Source organism: Coenobita brevimanus, chromosome 63 (genome assembly GCF_032717465.1).
Source record: "Coenobita brevimanus isolate Jiangsu-jjx chromosome 63, ASM3271746v2, whole genome shotgun sequence".
Taxonomy (NCBI): domain Eukaryota; kingdom Metazoa; phylum Arthropoda; class Malacostraca; order Decapoda; family Coenobitidae; genus Coenobita; species Coenobita brevimanus.
In genome coordinates, this window is record NC_137016.1 from 28,483,561 (window position 1) to 28,499,098 (window position 15,538).

At 42.0% G+C, this 15,538-nt stretch overlaps 1 protein-coding gene across 1 annotated transcript in view; it reads left to right on the forward strand.

Moving 5' to 3' along the window:
• Positions 1 to 15,538, forward strand: part of LOC145404318 (uncharacterized) — a 144,153-nt gene that overhangs the window by 102,891 nt on the left and 25,724 nt on the right. Inside the window, exon 12 of the mRNA XM_080275838.1 lies at positions 220 to 408. Coding sequence (XP_080131964.1) covers positions 220 to 408 — 189 coding nt within the window. The remainder of the gene's footprint in view (positions 1 to 219; positions 409 to 15,538) is intronic.

The window sequence follows — 15,538 nt, forward strand, 5'->3', positions numbered from 1 at the left end:
ACGTCTATTACCTACATCATGTGCTGGAAAGGAACGCCATCCTACGGTGGGACCAGTATGTTCGGGTGGTTCCTCTGCCCAGTTATTCAAATGTATCACAGTTCCTTCCCTATCCCCCGAAAGGTGGATGGTGGACAACAGATGAAGAGGAGCCTCAGCCTGTACCCCACGTTCAGAGAAGCTTTAAGTTGTAACTGTAATATTATGTCTACTACCCAGGGCCAGATTGGGTTTCCAGGGCCGCGGGGTATCAAGGGTGACCAGGGCAACCGCGGCATGCAGGGCGAGAAGGGCATCAAGGGTGAACGTGGAGCCGATGGACCCAATGGCGACATCGGCATCAAGGGCGACCGGGGAGACTCTGGACCAGAGGGACAAGTCGGGCTGGAGGGTCCCGAGGGAGCTAAGGTGAGACGGGCACTTGGAGTTCGTTCTGACCTGTGACCTTGATAACCTGTGGCTGGAGTCTGTATTGACCTGTACTGACCCGTGTCTGTAATGACTTGTACTGACCCGTCTCTATAATGACCTGTACTGAGCCGTGTCTGTAATGACCTGTACTGAGCCGTGTCTGTAATGACCTGTACTGAGCCGTGTCTGTAATGACCTGTACTGACCTGTGTCTGTAATGGCCTGTGTTTTTATTGACTTTTGTCTCTACCGACCTGTGTCTGTAATAATCTGCACTGACTTGTAATGATCTGTATCTGTAATGACCTGCATTGACTTGTAATAGTTTGTACTTTGTAATGCCCTATGACCGTAATTGCTTAAATGACCATTTAGGCTGTAATACCCTGTAAGGGTAATGGCATGTGGCAGTAAATATCTGTAATAATCTGTGACTAATGTCCTATAATGGCTCTTGTTGTTAGTGTTGCTTAACCCCGGTCTGCGTGGCTGAGCAAACCCGTCGACCAAAGATAAGCAACTGCCACTATGGGGTAATCCCATTTGTTTCTTACATGTTGAATTTGAATCCGCGTCTTTGCGTGGCATGTGCTGAGCAGTGTTTCATTTTGTGTGTGACGTTGTGTGAACCTGTTCTACAGACGCGGCGCGTGTCATCTGTGATTCTACACAACCCGAACTGAAGCTGGTAACTGAGGAGGACTGGGTGATGTCCTGATCTAAGCCTAGCTAGGTAAACTCGATTAGCTCTGTTTAAGGATATCTCTGATGGGTCATTGTCAGGAGGGGGCGCGTAATACAGTATTGTAATATAGGTGTGGATAGGTGTTGTATTGCCTTGTGCATGAAATATGTTGGTAGTTTCTTCATTTCTAATGCTGGAATGTCTGGAGGGAGGATTTTGTAGGAGAAGGTCTGGTACTGTTTGTGTGGTGATTGTTTTATATGTGTTTATTGTGCTGTGTGGCTCTATCATGTAATGACAGAGGTGCTGTGTGTTGGCGCAGGGATTACATGTCCTTATACTGTCTCTACCTGGTTCCAGTGGGTTTGGGCACACTGCCATCCCTACATTTCATACATTTTAGAATATGTATTTTTATACTTGTATGTAAAATGAGAAACTAGTATAAATCCTATCATTGTTATTATGGGTGTACTCATAAGATGAAAACAGTAATTATATTTCAGTGAAATAAATAAGATGCATTTCAAGCATTAAGCCTATTCTATCTCTGCAAACTATTGAAATTCTTCTCGCAGTCCATAGTTTAAGAACCACTGACCTGTGTCTGTAAATGACCAGTAATGACCTGTAGTAAACTGTCGCTGAACGACCTTTAGCTGTCATGACCTGTAGTGACCTGCAGCTTTGATGGCCAAATATGATTTGTAATGACCTGTGATGTCCTATAATGGCTTGCAATGACTTGTAATTATCTGTGATGACTTGTAACGACTGGCAATGACTTACAGTATAATGATCTACAGTGACCTGCACTGACCTACGTGTGTAATGATTGGTAATAACCTGTAATGGATTATGATGACCTGTAATAAACTATAGGATTGCAATGACTTGTAATGACCTGCTATGACCTGTAATAATCTACAATACAATGGCCTTTAATGACTAATGACCTGCAATGACTAATGACATTTAATGAGCTGTAACATCCTATAATGACCTACAGAAACTAACAATAGTAGTACTAGCAGCTGTAGCCTCATTTTATCTGAAATGTGAACCAGTGGAAAATTTGGCGAGGTCATTGTCTTGCACTGGAATGACTCAAGCTGGTGATGATGATGATAATGATGATGATTAAAGCAGCCCTTTTTCGGGATTGTGTGTAAACATTAAGGAGAATTTCTCATTAATTTGGGAAAAACCGTTACCTAATGTAGGAAATGTTACGTCCACGTCCCACACTGCCACAGGCTCCAACAGCGGTAGTTAAGTACAGGAAGGACGTCGCCCAGTTACGCCACACAATTGTTTTGATGACTCAGGCTGATACTGATGAGGTAACAGTGGTGTCGGGAGTGTGGATCATTAAGAAAGTGCTGCAGTAGTTAAACCTTCAACATGGAGGCAGAAGGTGTACAGACAAGAAGCCAAGCTAGGCAGGATGAGGCATGTCTGGCAGCAATTATGAAGCTATTACAAACACAGAATGAAGGACAGAAAGAACTCGAAGAACAATTACGGGCAGAAAATGAAGGACAAAAAGAAATCAAAGAACAATTACAAGCACAAAGTAAACAACTGGAGGCACAAAATGAAGAACAGAAAGAGCTCAGGAACGAAGTAAAAGAACAATAATTACAAGCACAAAGTGAACAACTAGAGGCACTACAGGAGCAACAGAGGGAGTTACAACTGATGATGCAAGGACAACTACTGTAGATGCTTTCATGGGGAAATAAAGGAAGAACAACAACAGTTGAAGGAGGAAGTATACACTGAGCTACAGCAGCAGAAGTGTGAGGTAAGCAATAACGTGACGGAGTGCAGACAGCATGTAGACGACCAGTTGAAGTATGTAGATGACCAGCTGAAGCATGTAAATGGCTATTTGAAGATAATTTGTGAGAGAATTGAGGCTGTAAAGAAATATTGCACTGCTGAACCTCAAGGTAGTGTACAGGGAGCATATGAAAGAAATAGACAGTGTATGGTGGATCTTGACGAATCCCAAGCATCTAAAGGTAGCATTAAAGGGTTGAATAATCAGAATGCAGAAGTTTTAACTCCTGGACTTAATTATGCCCCAGTTTTTAGGTCCCAAACCAGTGAAGTGCATGGCTATAATGGGGTACCAGTTAAAAAGAAGCCTCAAGAATTTGATGGCAAAGTCTCTTGGGAAGCTTACCGAGTGCAGCTTGAGTTACTTGCAGATCAGAATGGTTGGAATGATAGGCAGAGGGCAATACAGCTTGCTACTAACTTCAAGGGTACTGCAATGGAAATTCTGGGCCAGATGTCAGTAGAGGAGAGGAACAGTTATCAGTCCCTAGTAGAAGCGCTGGAAAGCAGATATGGGACTATGCACCCAACTGAGGTTGACAGAGCAAGATTCTGGAGCCGTGTATGGGCTTGAGGCGAATCCCTACAGCAGCTTGCTCATGGCCTGGAGAGTATGGCATACAAAGCATACCCTGGAGCAGCACCTAACCTGCTGGCAATTCTGCTGAGGGACCAGTTCAATGATGCTCTTGATTGTGCAGTGCTGAAAGTACAAGTGAAGCATGCACAACCCAGAAGCACGCAAGAAGCACTAGCCAGGGCTCTAGAATTTGAGTCCTATGTCAGGTCCAGTACGTCCAATTTTCAGGCAGGTGAGAGAGCGGGATTCAAGGCAAGAAAGTGGCGGGTAAGTGAAGTGGAAATATCTGAAGGAAGTTGCTGGTACTGTGAGAAGCCAGGACATCAGAAAGTGGACTGCTACAAGTGGAAGAGAAAACACAAGAGAAGACTATTTAAGGAGGTGGAAGAGCCTAGGGCAGTCTGTTTCGTTTCAGTTCAGTTTGAGTATAGTTCAACGTCAGTTCAGTGTCAGTGCAGATTGTATAGCTCCGGTACTTGTGAAAACAGTGAAGTGTAGTCGGCAAGCATTAAGTGTAACTGTCTGGTGAATAAAGACCGCGAAATTGAGAAGCCAGTGTTTATTTACCACTCCTGAGCTGATCTTGTGTACTGCACACTGAAAGGCTGACCATAGGAAGAACAATTCAGAGGGCAACGTCCTCCCTGTAATGAACGTAGCCAACAAATTGCTAGATGATTCAGTTGATCTGCCGAATTACAATTTCTCTGAAACATCAATGTAACCATCCCTGCGCATGCGCACTTAGTATTGTTATGTCCCGGTCCCCACACTGCCAGACGCTCCAACAGTAGTAGTACAGTACAGGAAGGACGTTGCCCAGTGAGTTGTTCTTCTTATGGTCAGCCATAGGTGTACAGTACACAAGATCAGCAGAGGCGAAAATAAACACTGGCCCGTTAGAGTTCACTGTCTTTATCTTCCAAAAAATTCCACTTAATTCTTTCCAATTTCACTGTTCTCACAAGCACTGGAGCTATACACACTTTACTAACTGCTATTACACTTAATGCTTAACAACACTTCAAAGTTATTACACTTAATGCTTGACACTTCACTGTTTTCTCGACTTCCAGTGATATACAAACTTCAGTAACTCGTCACTCTTTGCCACTGTTTTTTACGAGTAGCCTACCGAAAGTACACAATCTTCACTGACACCACACTGACACTGCACTACACCAAAAACGACTGCACTTCACACAAACTGACCTGAAACCCAACTAAACTCATAATAATCTCTACCCCATCTTATATAAGCTTACATTATTCGAGAAACGTCTACATTTTATGAGTATACTCTCAATGGGCAACAGTTGCCGACTCGGAAACAGCCCAAAACATGCCAGTGCTGTCTTACATTACATAACACTCTATATCATTTACCTTAAGAAATTAAATTACATAATTTAACAAGCAGTCACTTAAATAAAACATTACAAAGAAAAAGAGCATAAAAATAAATGAATGTTTAACTTACGAAGTAACTACGCTCACAAACAACAGGCAAACTGGCAACTCTGATGACTCGTACCGGAACCTACGGTACGAGAAACGTCTCGAAGGTACGAAACTACCTAACCGGCAAATCTCCCTTCATAACACTACCCCCTCCCTAGTCCTTTGTCGTCCCGATAAAACTAAACAGTATATATGGTCACTAACTTTAATCTCAATGGAACATCTAACTATACACAAAATAATCCTTCAACTTATCAGGTCTTCTATGTCGCTTCCGACGATGTCCTTGCTCCTCCACACAGTCCACTCCTCCAGGAAGGTCTTGGTCCTCTTCTTGATTCGTTTCTTATCTTGGGAAACTGTCACCATCCTCCTGCACTTCAGCTCCTTGGTACTCCTCAACCTCCTCGGCTGTGGGTGAGCATAGTTCCTCAGAGACATCCCAGCTGAACTGTCCTGGCCCATGGTACTGCCACAGATGGTTCACGTGTACCACCTATGGACGAGACTTCCTGCCTCCCCGAATCCGATACGTTACTTCTGATAGGCGGTCCAACACGGTGTAAGGCACGTTCCATGAGCTTTGCAGCTTCGGTGACTGTCCCTTCTTTTGCTGAGGATTGTATAACCAAACCTGGTCACCATCCTTGAAGCTCACTTCACTAGCCTTGTCATTATACTTGCATTTCATCACCTCTCCTGAAAACTTGACGGCTCCTCTCACTTGATGATGTACCTCAGCCAGCCTTTCCTGAAGGTGCTTCGCATACCTGGTGGTGTCTGTGGGCAGCTCTTCACCAGATGGTCTCCCTATTGACAAGTCGATGGGTAAGAGTAACTCATGGCCCAACATCAGTTTTGCAGGAGTGTAGCCAGTTGACTCATGGGATGCAGACCGACATGCCATCAGCAACCAGGTAATTTCTGGTCTCAATCCATTTGTCCATCTACACAGTACTTGGCCAGTTCTTGTCTCAGGGTTCAGTTGAATTTCTCCACCATCCCATCTGACTGTGGCCTTAGTGGGGTTGTCTTGGTCTTCTTGATCCCCAATAACTTGCATCATTCACGGAACATAGCAGACTCGAAGTTTCTACCCTGGTCTGAATGTAGCTCCTGTGGCATCCCAAAACGACAGAAAAACTGATCAACCAACACCTCAGCAACAGTCGCACCCTCTTGATCAGGGATAGCATAGGCTTCTGGTCACTTTGTGAAGTTGTCCATAGTGACACATATATACCGGTTTCCTCTCTCAGTGAGTGGCAAAGGTCCAGCAATGTCCACCGCAACTCTTTCCATCGGTGCACCTGGAGAGGGGTGCAACCACGTATCTTGGGTCCCTTCTTGGCACAGCACACATCACAGGTCCGACACCACTCTTCAGCATCCTGACGCATGCCAATCCAGTAGAACTTGTGTCGCAGCCAGCTTTGAATTGTCTTCACTCCCAGGTGCCCATTAATAATCTGGTTATGGGACTAATCCAAGATCTCAGACCTCATCTTCTCCAGAACCATCAGTTGCCAACACTCGCTGAGGCCATTGGGTGTCTCCCACTGATGCTCCAGTAGTCCGTTAAAACGAAGAAGGTCCCACTGACTCCAGCAGCTCCCAGTCGCAGGGCCCAACCTGGAAACTCCTCCCTATGAAGGTCACACTGCACTCTGCTGCAGCCACTCCAGCGCTGGTTGGAAATCTGCACCCTCCATTTGCATCTTCCCCAGGTCTTCACCGTCTGACACTGGCCCCATCACTACAGTACAGCAGCATATCTTCCTACGATTCCCGTTCCTACTACTCTGCATGTCATCTGTCCTTCTGTCTTCTTGCACACCATTCATCAAGGTTCTTCAGTGATGGGTCTTCTGCAGCCTTCTCATCACCCCAACCATTCTGATCCGCAAGTAACTCAAACTCTGCACGGTAAGCTTCCCAAGATACTCTACCATCAAATTCCTGAGGTTTCTTTTTAACTGGACTCCCATAATATCCATGCACTTCACTGGTTTGGGGCCTAAAAACTGGGGCATCATAATTAAGTTCAGGACTTAAATCTCCTACATTCTGATTATTCAGCCCTGTAATGCTACCTTTGGATGCCTGGGATCCGTCAAGATTCACCATACACTGTCCACTCCTTTCATATGCTCCCTGTACACTAACCTGAGGCTCAGCACTCAGCAGTGCAATATTTTTCTACAGCCTCAAATTTCTCACTAATTGTCTAAACATGGTCGACTACATGCTTCAACTGGCTATCTACATGCTGTCTGCACTCTATCACAATTCCCTTGCTAATCTTCAGCTGGTTGTCTACATGCTTCACCTGGTCGTCTAGATGCTGTCTGAAGTCCGTCACAAGAACTGGCCAAGTGCTTACCTCACACTTCTGCTGCTGTAGCTCAGCATATACCTCCTTCTTCAACTGCTGCTGCTCTTCCTTCATTTCTCCCATGAAAGCATCCAGCTGTCCTTGCATCCTCAAATGTAATTCCCTCTGTTGCTCCTGTAATGCCTCTTGAAGCTGTGCATATCGTTCCTTCTGTTCTTCATTCTGTGCCTGTAATTGTTCCTTGAGTTCGTTCTTGAGCTCTTTCTGTTGTTCACTTTGGGCCTGTAATTATGCTTGGAGTTTTTCCTGTCCTTCACTCTGTGCTTGTAATTGTGCTTGGATAATTTTCTGTCCTTCATTCTGTGTCTGTATATGTGTTTGTAATAGTTCTATAATTCCACCCAGCGATGCCTCTTCCTGCCTAGCTTGGCCTTTTGTCTGGACACCTTCTTGCTCCATGTTGAAGATTAGACTTACTGCAGCCCTGAATAATCGCACACTCCTGACACCAGTGTTACGTCCCAGTCCCCACACTGCCACAGGGTCCAACAGCAGTAGTACAGTACAGGAAGGACGTTGCCCAGTGAGTTGTTCTTCTTATGGTCAGCCTTAGGTGTACAGTACACAGGATCAGCTGAGGCGAAAATAAACACTGGCCCCTTAAAGTTCACTGTTTGTATTTTCCAAAAAAATTCCGCTTAATTCTTTCCAACTTCGCTGTTCGCACAAACACTGGAGCTATACACACTTTACTAACTGCTATTACACTTAATGCTTAACAACACTTCAAAGTTATTACACTTAATGCTTGACACTTCACTGTTTTCTCAGCTTCCAGTGATATACAAACTTCAGTAACTCGTCACTCTTTGCCACTGTTTTTACAAGTACCGAAAGTACACAATCTTCAGACACCACACTGACACTGCACTACACCAAAACCGACTGCACTTCACACAAACTGACCTGAAACCCGACTAAACTCGTAATAATCTCTACCCTATCTTATCTAAGCTTGCATTATTCGAGAAACGTCTACATTTTACGAGTATACTCTTGACGGGCAACAGTTGCCAACTCGGAAACAGCCCAAAACATGCCAGTGGTGTCTTACATTACATAACATTCTATATCATTTACCATAAGAACTTAAATTACATAATTTAACAAGAAATCACTTAAATAAAACATTACAAAGAAAAAGAGCATAAAAATAAATGAATGTTTAACTTACGAAATAACTAAGCTCACAAACAACAGGCAAACTGGCAACTCTGATGACTCGTACCGGAACTTACGGTACGGGAAACGTCTGGAAGGTACGAGACTAACTAACTGGCAAATATCCCTTCATAACAGTATTGATGGGTAAGGTGATAGTTATGGCAAACGATGATTTTCGATGGAATGTTATCGATGAAAAATCACAGATTTTAAGGTATGTAAGAACTGCAAATAATAATAATAATAATAATAATAATAATAATAATAATAATACCCCCATACTTGACTACGAATATATTGATCATTCGAGGCAGTTTTCGAAGTGCTCAGCTTCATCACAACAGAGAAGAATTCTACTATAGCAATCACCCAAAAGTGCAGAATACAATCTATCTATGTATCTATCTATCTATCTATCTATCTATCTATCCATCTATCTCTCTCTCTCTCTCTCTCTCTCTCTCTCTCTCTCTCTCTCTCTCTCTCTATATATATATATATATATATATATATATATATATATATATATATATATATATATATATATATATATTGTTACATAGCCTATGATTTCATCATCCTTTGTGTAATTCTAACGTACAGTGTGCTGCCTGTTTGATCACGAGCGTGTTCTACCTCACTCCCCCCTTCTACCGTTATAGTAGAGTAAGTCGTCCTTTCTGTTGTTCAGAGCAGGATTGTCAACTCTTTGTCCCCATGGCTTCATTTGCGCGTCCTTCTTACAAGTTGTATCAAGCTCTGCTGGCCCCTATATAATGAGCTCAGTCTCTGCATTATTGCCACTTAGATCTACTCCTCATTTTGTTCACATCTCTGTCCTCCCCTGTACAGTTATTATTGTGAGTGCTCAGGAAGTCTCCAACCATCTAACTGCTGTGTAATTTGAGTATAACTGTTGTTGCATTTTTTCTTGTACTGTGTAGCATAAGGTTAATTTTTAGGCCTAGTAAGGTTTTTGTAATTTATGTAGGATTCATTTTGTCAGCCAGTTTAATAATAGTTTGCATCTGTAATAATTTATCTTGCATTAACTGAGCATTACCCATGTATTTTCATTTTATCAGGGCTGCCTTAGGTAAATTTACTCTTGCTAATTTCGTGTTAATAGAGGTTATTGCAGTTAACCATATATTTAACCTGTTTTTTTGCCATTACATTATCCTTATGAGTCCTGAATGTTTTGTTGTTAGTTTGAGCATTAAACTTTAACTTGTAATTTTACCTAACTTTTTGTTTTGAACCTGGAACTTTACGGGACAGTAGTGACTCTTAGTATTCTCACTTAAAGTGTACATTATCTTTCTCTGTTCCGTAACATAAATTTGGCGACCTCTTATCAGGATATTCAGGATATTATCATAAGGATATTGCTTGATATTTTGTGACTGTGATTTATTCATGATGTCTACTATTACTACACTTGATGAAGCCAAAGATTTTTTGTCAAATGTGCAAACAGTGTGTGATGTAGAAAACAGAACAAAGAATGAACTTAAGCTTGTTGCTCAACAATTGGGAATTGCTGTTCGCTCTCATCATTCTAAAGATCAAATTGTTGACATGATTAATGAAAGTTTGTTTAATGTAACTCCTCCAAATGAGCAAACGCAGATTGAATTAGCTAAGTTACAGCTAGCCCTGCAGGAGGCTCATGCTAAGGAGGCGGAGTCTCGTGCTAAGGAGGCTGAGGCACAAGTTGAACTTGCCAGGATTCAGGCAGACCATGAGTATCGCATGAAACAAGGTGGAACTGGATCATCTTGCTCTGATGATTTTGATGAGGCTAAAAATGTTAAACTTGTCCCTCCTTTTAATGAATCTGATTTAACAAAGTATTTTCAGTTGTTTGAGAGGGTAGCTACAGGTTTTAATTGGCCCAAAAAGTATTGGCCAGTACTCCTTCAAACTCTTCTCACCGGTAAAGCTCAAGTAACTTATGCATCTTTGCCTCAGGATCAATCTGATAATTATGATGTAGTTAAGAGCTTGATTCTTAAGGCCTATGAGCTTGTTCCTGAAGCCTATAGAGTAAAATTTAGGACAACTTACAAGCAAGATAAGCAATCCCATGTTGAGTATGCAAAAATCAAAGAAGATCTGTTAGAGCAGTGGTTAAATTCTAAGAATGTGGATTCTGATTTTGACAAATTTAAGCAGATGATTTTGCTGGAGGACTTCAAAAGGTGTAGCAATAAAGATGTAAGCCTATATCTTGATGAGAGAAGAATAGATAATTTGTCTGATGCTGCAGTTTTAGCTGATGAATATGTTCTCACTCACAAGAGATATTCTAGAGAAAAAGGGAAAGCTGAGAGTAAGTACGTTGCCTCTACTCAGAGTACAGGTAACAGGAAAGAGAATAAAGATGATGTTTCTCAGGAAGTAAATACCAGCTCCACCTCTAGATTTCAGAAAAGTAAATGTGCTTATTGTAGTAAGCTTGGTCATACTACGGAGAAATGTTTCAGGAGACAGCGTGATGTGAACAAAAAGGAGTCTTTAAATATTCAGTCAATTGGTCTAGTGTCCACCCTTGAGAGTTCCCATAATTCTTTAACCAAGTTAACTGAACCAGCTTTGAGGGGTAACTTAAATTCTCATGATGGAGCTCCTCTTTTGAGCAGTAACGTGGGTGACACTCTCAAGAGTTCATGTGCTAATTTCCTGTCTGATGGTTTTGTCAGTCCTCTGGACAGTAATGACAGGAAATCAGTTAAAATACATCGTGATACAGGTGCTTGCCAATCCCTTATGCTGACCAGTGTTCTAGGGTCTAATGTTAATTCCTCTGATGAAACTGTAATCCTACAAGGTGTAGGGAATAATTACTTCTCTGTCCCTCTGTGCAGAGTGAATTTAGAGTCTGGTTTTGTTAATGGTTCCGTTATGGTTGGGTTGGTTGAGACACTCCCAATGTCAGGTGTAACTTTCTTACTTGGAAATGATATTGGTGGAAGTCAAGTGTGTCCAGCTCCTCAGTTATCTAGTGAGCCAGTGGCTGCGGCCCAGGATTGTGATGTCCCTGATGTGTTCCCTGCATGTGCTGTCACTAGGGCTAAGTCTAAAGTTACTGGTGATTTAGAGGATAATGATGATGATGATGTTATCCTAGCTGACACTTTTCTTGCTAATTTGGACCACTCACCAGATGAGGCAGTACCCCGCAGTGTTGATAATTTGTCTCGTCAAGAGTTGGTTGAGTTGCAGGTTGCTGACCCTGAGTTGAAAGGTCTAGGTAACTCTGCTTACAGTGAAGAAGAGTCAGCCGGTGCTTCTACTTGTTATTATGTAAAGTCAGGAGTACTTATGAGGAAGTGGAGACCCCCAACAGCATCAGCCGACTGTGAATGGGAGGTTGTACATCAAGTTGTCATCCCTCGTGTTTGTAGGCAGGATATCATTAGAGTGGCTCATGATTCCAGTTTGGCAGGACACCTTGAAGTGAGGAAGACTGTGGTACGCATTTTGAAACACTTCTACTGGCCAGGTATCTTCAGGGATGTTTCCTGGTATTGTAAGTCTTGTCACACCTGTCAAGTTGTGGGGAAGTGTAATCAGACCGAAAAGGTTGCACCTCTAGTTCCCATTCCTCCTTTTGAGGCGCCTTTCACCCGTGTGTTGGTGGATATTGTGGGCCCTCTTCCTAAGACTTCTTCATGATTTTCTTATGTGTTGACCCTGATTGATATGGCTACTCGTTATCCTGAAGCCATTCCACTTAGAAATATCTCAGCAAAGAACGTGGTTAAGGAAATGCTAGGGTTCTTCACAAAGTTTGGTCTGCCCAAGGAGGTACAGTCAGACCGGGGAAGTAATTTCATGTCAAACGTTTTCAAGCAGTCTCTGAAAGAGTTGGGCATCACCCAGATCACGTCTTCAGCTTACCATCCCCAGACCCAAGGAGCGTTGGAGAGATATCATCAAACACTCAAATCGATGCTCAAGAAATACTGTTTGGAACATCAGAAAGACTGGGATAAAGGTCTTCCATCTGTTGTATTTGCCGCAAGAGAATCTCCAAATGAATCACTGGGCTTCTCACCTTTTGAACTACTGTTTGGCCATGAAGTAAGAGGACCCCTTAAACTACTCAAGGAATGCTGGCTGTCGGAGGAAGATGACGTCAACCTGCTGGAGTATGTGATGAAGTTCAAAGAACGGCTGTCCACTGCTTTACAGCTGGCGAGAGAGAATTTAGGAGCTGCTCAGGAGAAGATGAAGACTTGGTATGACAAGAAGTCCAGGTTATGCCACTTTCAGCCAGGAGATCAGGTTTTGATTCTGCTACCGGTGCATGGGCAACCTCTTCAAGCCAAGTTTAGTGGTCCTTATTTCGTGGAGAAGAAACTCAGTGATGTCAACTATGTCATCGCCACACCAGATCGTAGAAAGAACAAGCAACTATGTCACATCAACATGCTAAAGTTATATCACAGGCGGGACGAAAATAATCCAGTCTGCACTGTAGCTGTTCCACCTGAGTCTGCAAGTGAAGCTCTCCCATGCAGTATGAGCCTGAGTGATAGTTTGGGGAAGAATCCTGATATCATGAATGATCTCCAGACTAAGCTTTCTCATCTACCTCCCGAGGAAAGGCAAGAGTTTTCGGCATTACTGCAGGAGTACCCGCAAGTGTTCCGTGCTATTCCAGGAAGAACCACTGTGTTGATGCATGATGTCGATGTTGGAGACGCAAAGCCAATTAAACTGCCTCCTTACCGTGTGAACCCAGTGAAAGTTCCTCTCATCCAGAAGGAGCTTGGCTACCTGTTGGACCACAAGACGATTGAGCCCTGTCAGAGCGAGTGGAGTTCTCCTGTCACTCTGGTCCCTAAGCCAGGTGGGTCACAGCAGCTTTGCATCGACTACAGACGTGTTGATCAGATAACCAAAACAGACACTTACCCTCTCCCTCGCGTGGAAGATTGCATAGACAAGATCGGAAAGGCTACGTACATAAGTAAGTTTGATTTGTTAAAGGGATACTGGCAAGTACCTATGACTGAACGTGCTAGGGAGATCTCATGTTTTGTAACACTAGGAAAGACTTTTGCATGTTCTGTAATGCCATATGGTATGAAGAATGCACAAGCCACATTTCAGAAGCTCATGAATGTTGTAACAGAGGGTTTGGCAGGGTGTTGTTTATATTGATGATGTATTAATCTTCAGTGACAACTGGAAAGATCACCTATGCCATGTCAGTAAATTTCTTGAGCGTTTGGTTCATGCTAATCTTGTAGCTAATTTATCAAAGTGTGAGTTTGGTCAAGCTAAAGTTCAGTACCTTGGGTATGTAATTGGTGATGGACATGTTGCACCACTAGGAGCTAAGGTTCAGGTTATAAGTGATCTTCCCAGACCTAAAAGTAGGAAAGAGCTACAAAGATTTTTGGGAATGGTAGGTTATTACAGGAGATTTGTTCTTAACTTTTCAATTCTTGTATCTCCACTTAGAGACCTACTGAAAAAGGGAGTTAAATTTATCTGGACCGATAACTGAGAATCCTCTTTCAACAAACTTAAAGCTATCCTATTAAGTCAGCCAGTGCTCGCTACTCCAAATTTTGCTAAGCCTTTTAAGATGGCTGTTGACGCAAGTGAAACAGGAGCTGGGGCTGTTTTGCTGCAAGAGGATGATCAGGGTATTGAACACCCTGTATCTTATTACAGTAAGAAGTTCACTCGACCTCAAAAGAACTACTCAACTATTGAGAAAGAGCTTTTGGCCTTGATTTTGGGTTTACAGCATTTTTCATTTTATTTGTGTTCTGGTTTTGACCCCATAGTCATTTATACCGATCATAGCCCACTGAAATTCCTTAGTAAGTTTAAAGATAAAAATCAGAGATTGACAAGATGGAGTCTACTCCTTCAGGAGTATTCATTAGACATACAACATGTCAAGGGGAAAGAAAATGTTATTGCAGATTGCTTATCTAGACTTTAGACAGATTGTTTTAGAGTAATAAGAAATTTCCTTTGTAAATTTCTTTTTTCTTTGTGGGGAGGTGTTACATAGCCTATGATTTCATCATCCTTTGTGTAATTCTAACGTACAGTGTGCTGCCTGTTTGATCACGAGCGTGTTCTACCTCACTCCCCCCTTCTACCGTTATAGTAGAGTAAGTCGTCCTTTCTGTTGTTCAGAGCAGGATTGTCAACTCTTTGTCTCCATGGCTTCATTTGCGCGTCCTTCTTACAAGTTGTATCAAGCTCTGCTGGCCCCTATATAATGAGCTCAGTCTCTGCATTATTGCCACTTAGATCTACTCCTCATTTTGTTCACATCTCTGTCCTACCCTGTAGAGTTATTATTGTGAGTGCTCAGGAAGTCTCCAACCATCTAACTGCTGTGTAATTTGAGTATAACTGTTGTTGCATTTTTTCTTGTACTGTGTAGCATAAGGTTAATTTTTAGGCCTAGTAAGGTTTTTGTAATTTATGTAGGATTCATTTTGTCAGCCAGTTTAATAATAGTTTGCATCTGTAATAATTTATCTTGCATTAACTGAGCATTACCCATGTATTTTCATTTTATCAGGGCTGACTTAGGTAAATTTTCTCTTGCTAATTTCGTGTTAATAGAGGTTATTGCAGTTAACCATATATTTAACCTGTTTTTTTGCCATTACATTATCCTTATGAGTCCTGAATGTTTTGTTGTTAGTTTGAGCATTAAACTTTAACTTGTAATTTTACCTAACTTTTTGTTTTGAACCTGGAACTTTACGGGACAGTAGTGACTCTTAGTATTCTCACTTAAAGTGTACATTATCTTTCTCTGTTCCGTAACAATATATATATATATATATATATATATATATATATATATATATATATATATATATATATATATATATATATATATATATATATATATATATGTAGTTTGTTACGATGGAAGAATTGTTTTCTGGTAAATTCGCACCTGACGTCTAATGTAAAATCATTCATGTGGTCCTGATTACCTACA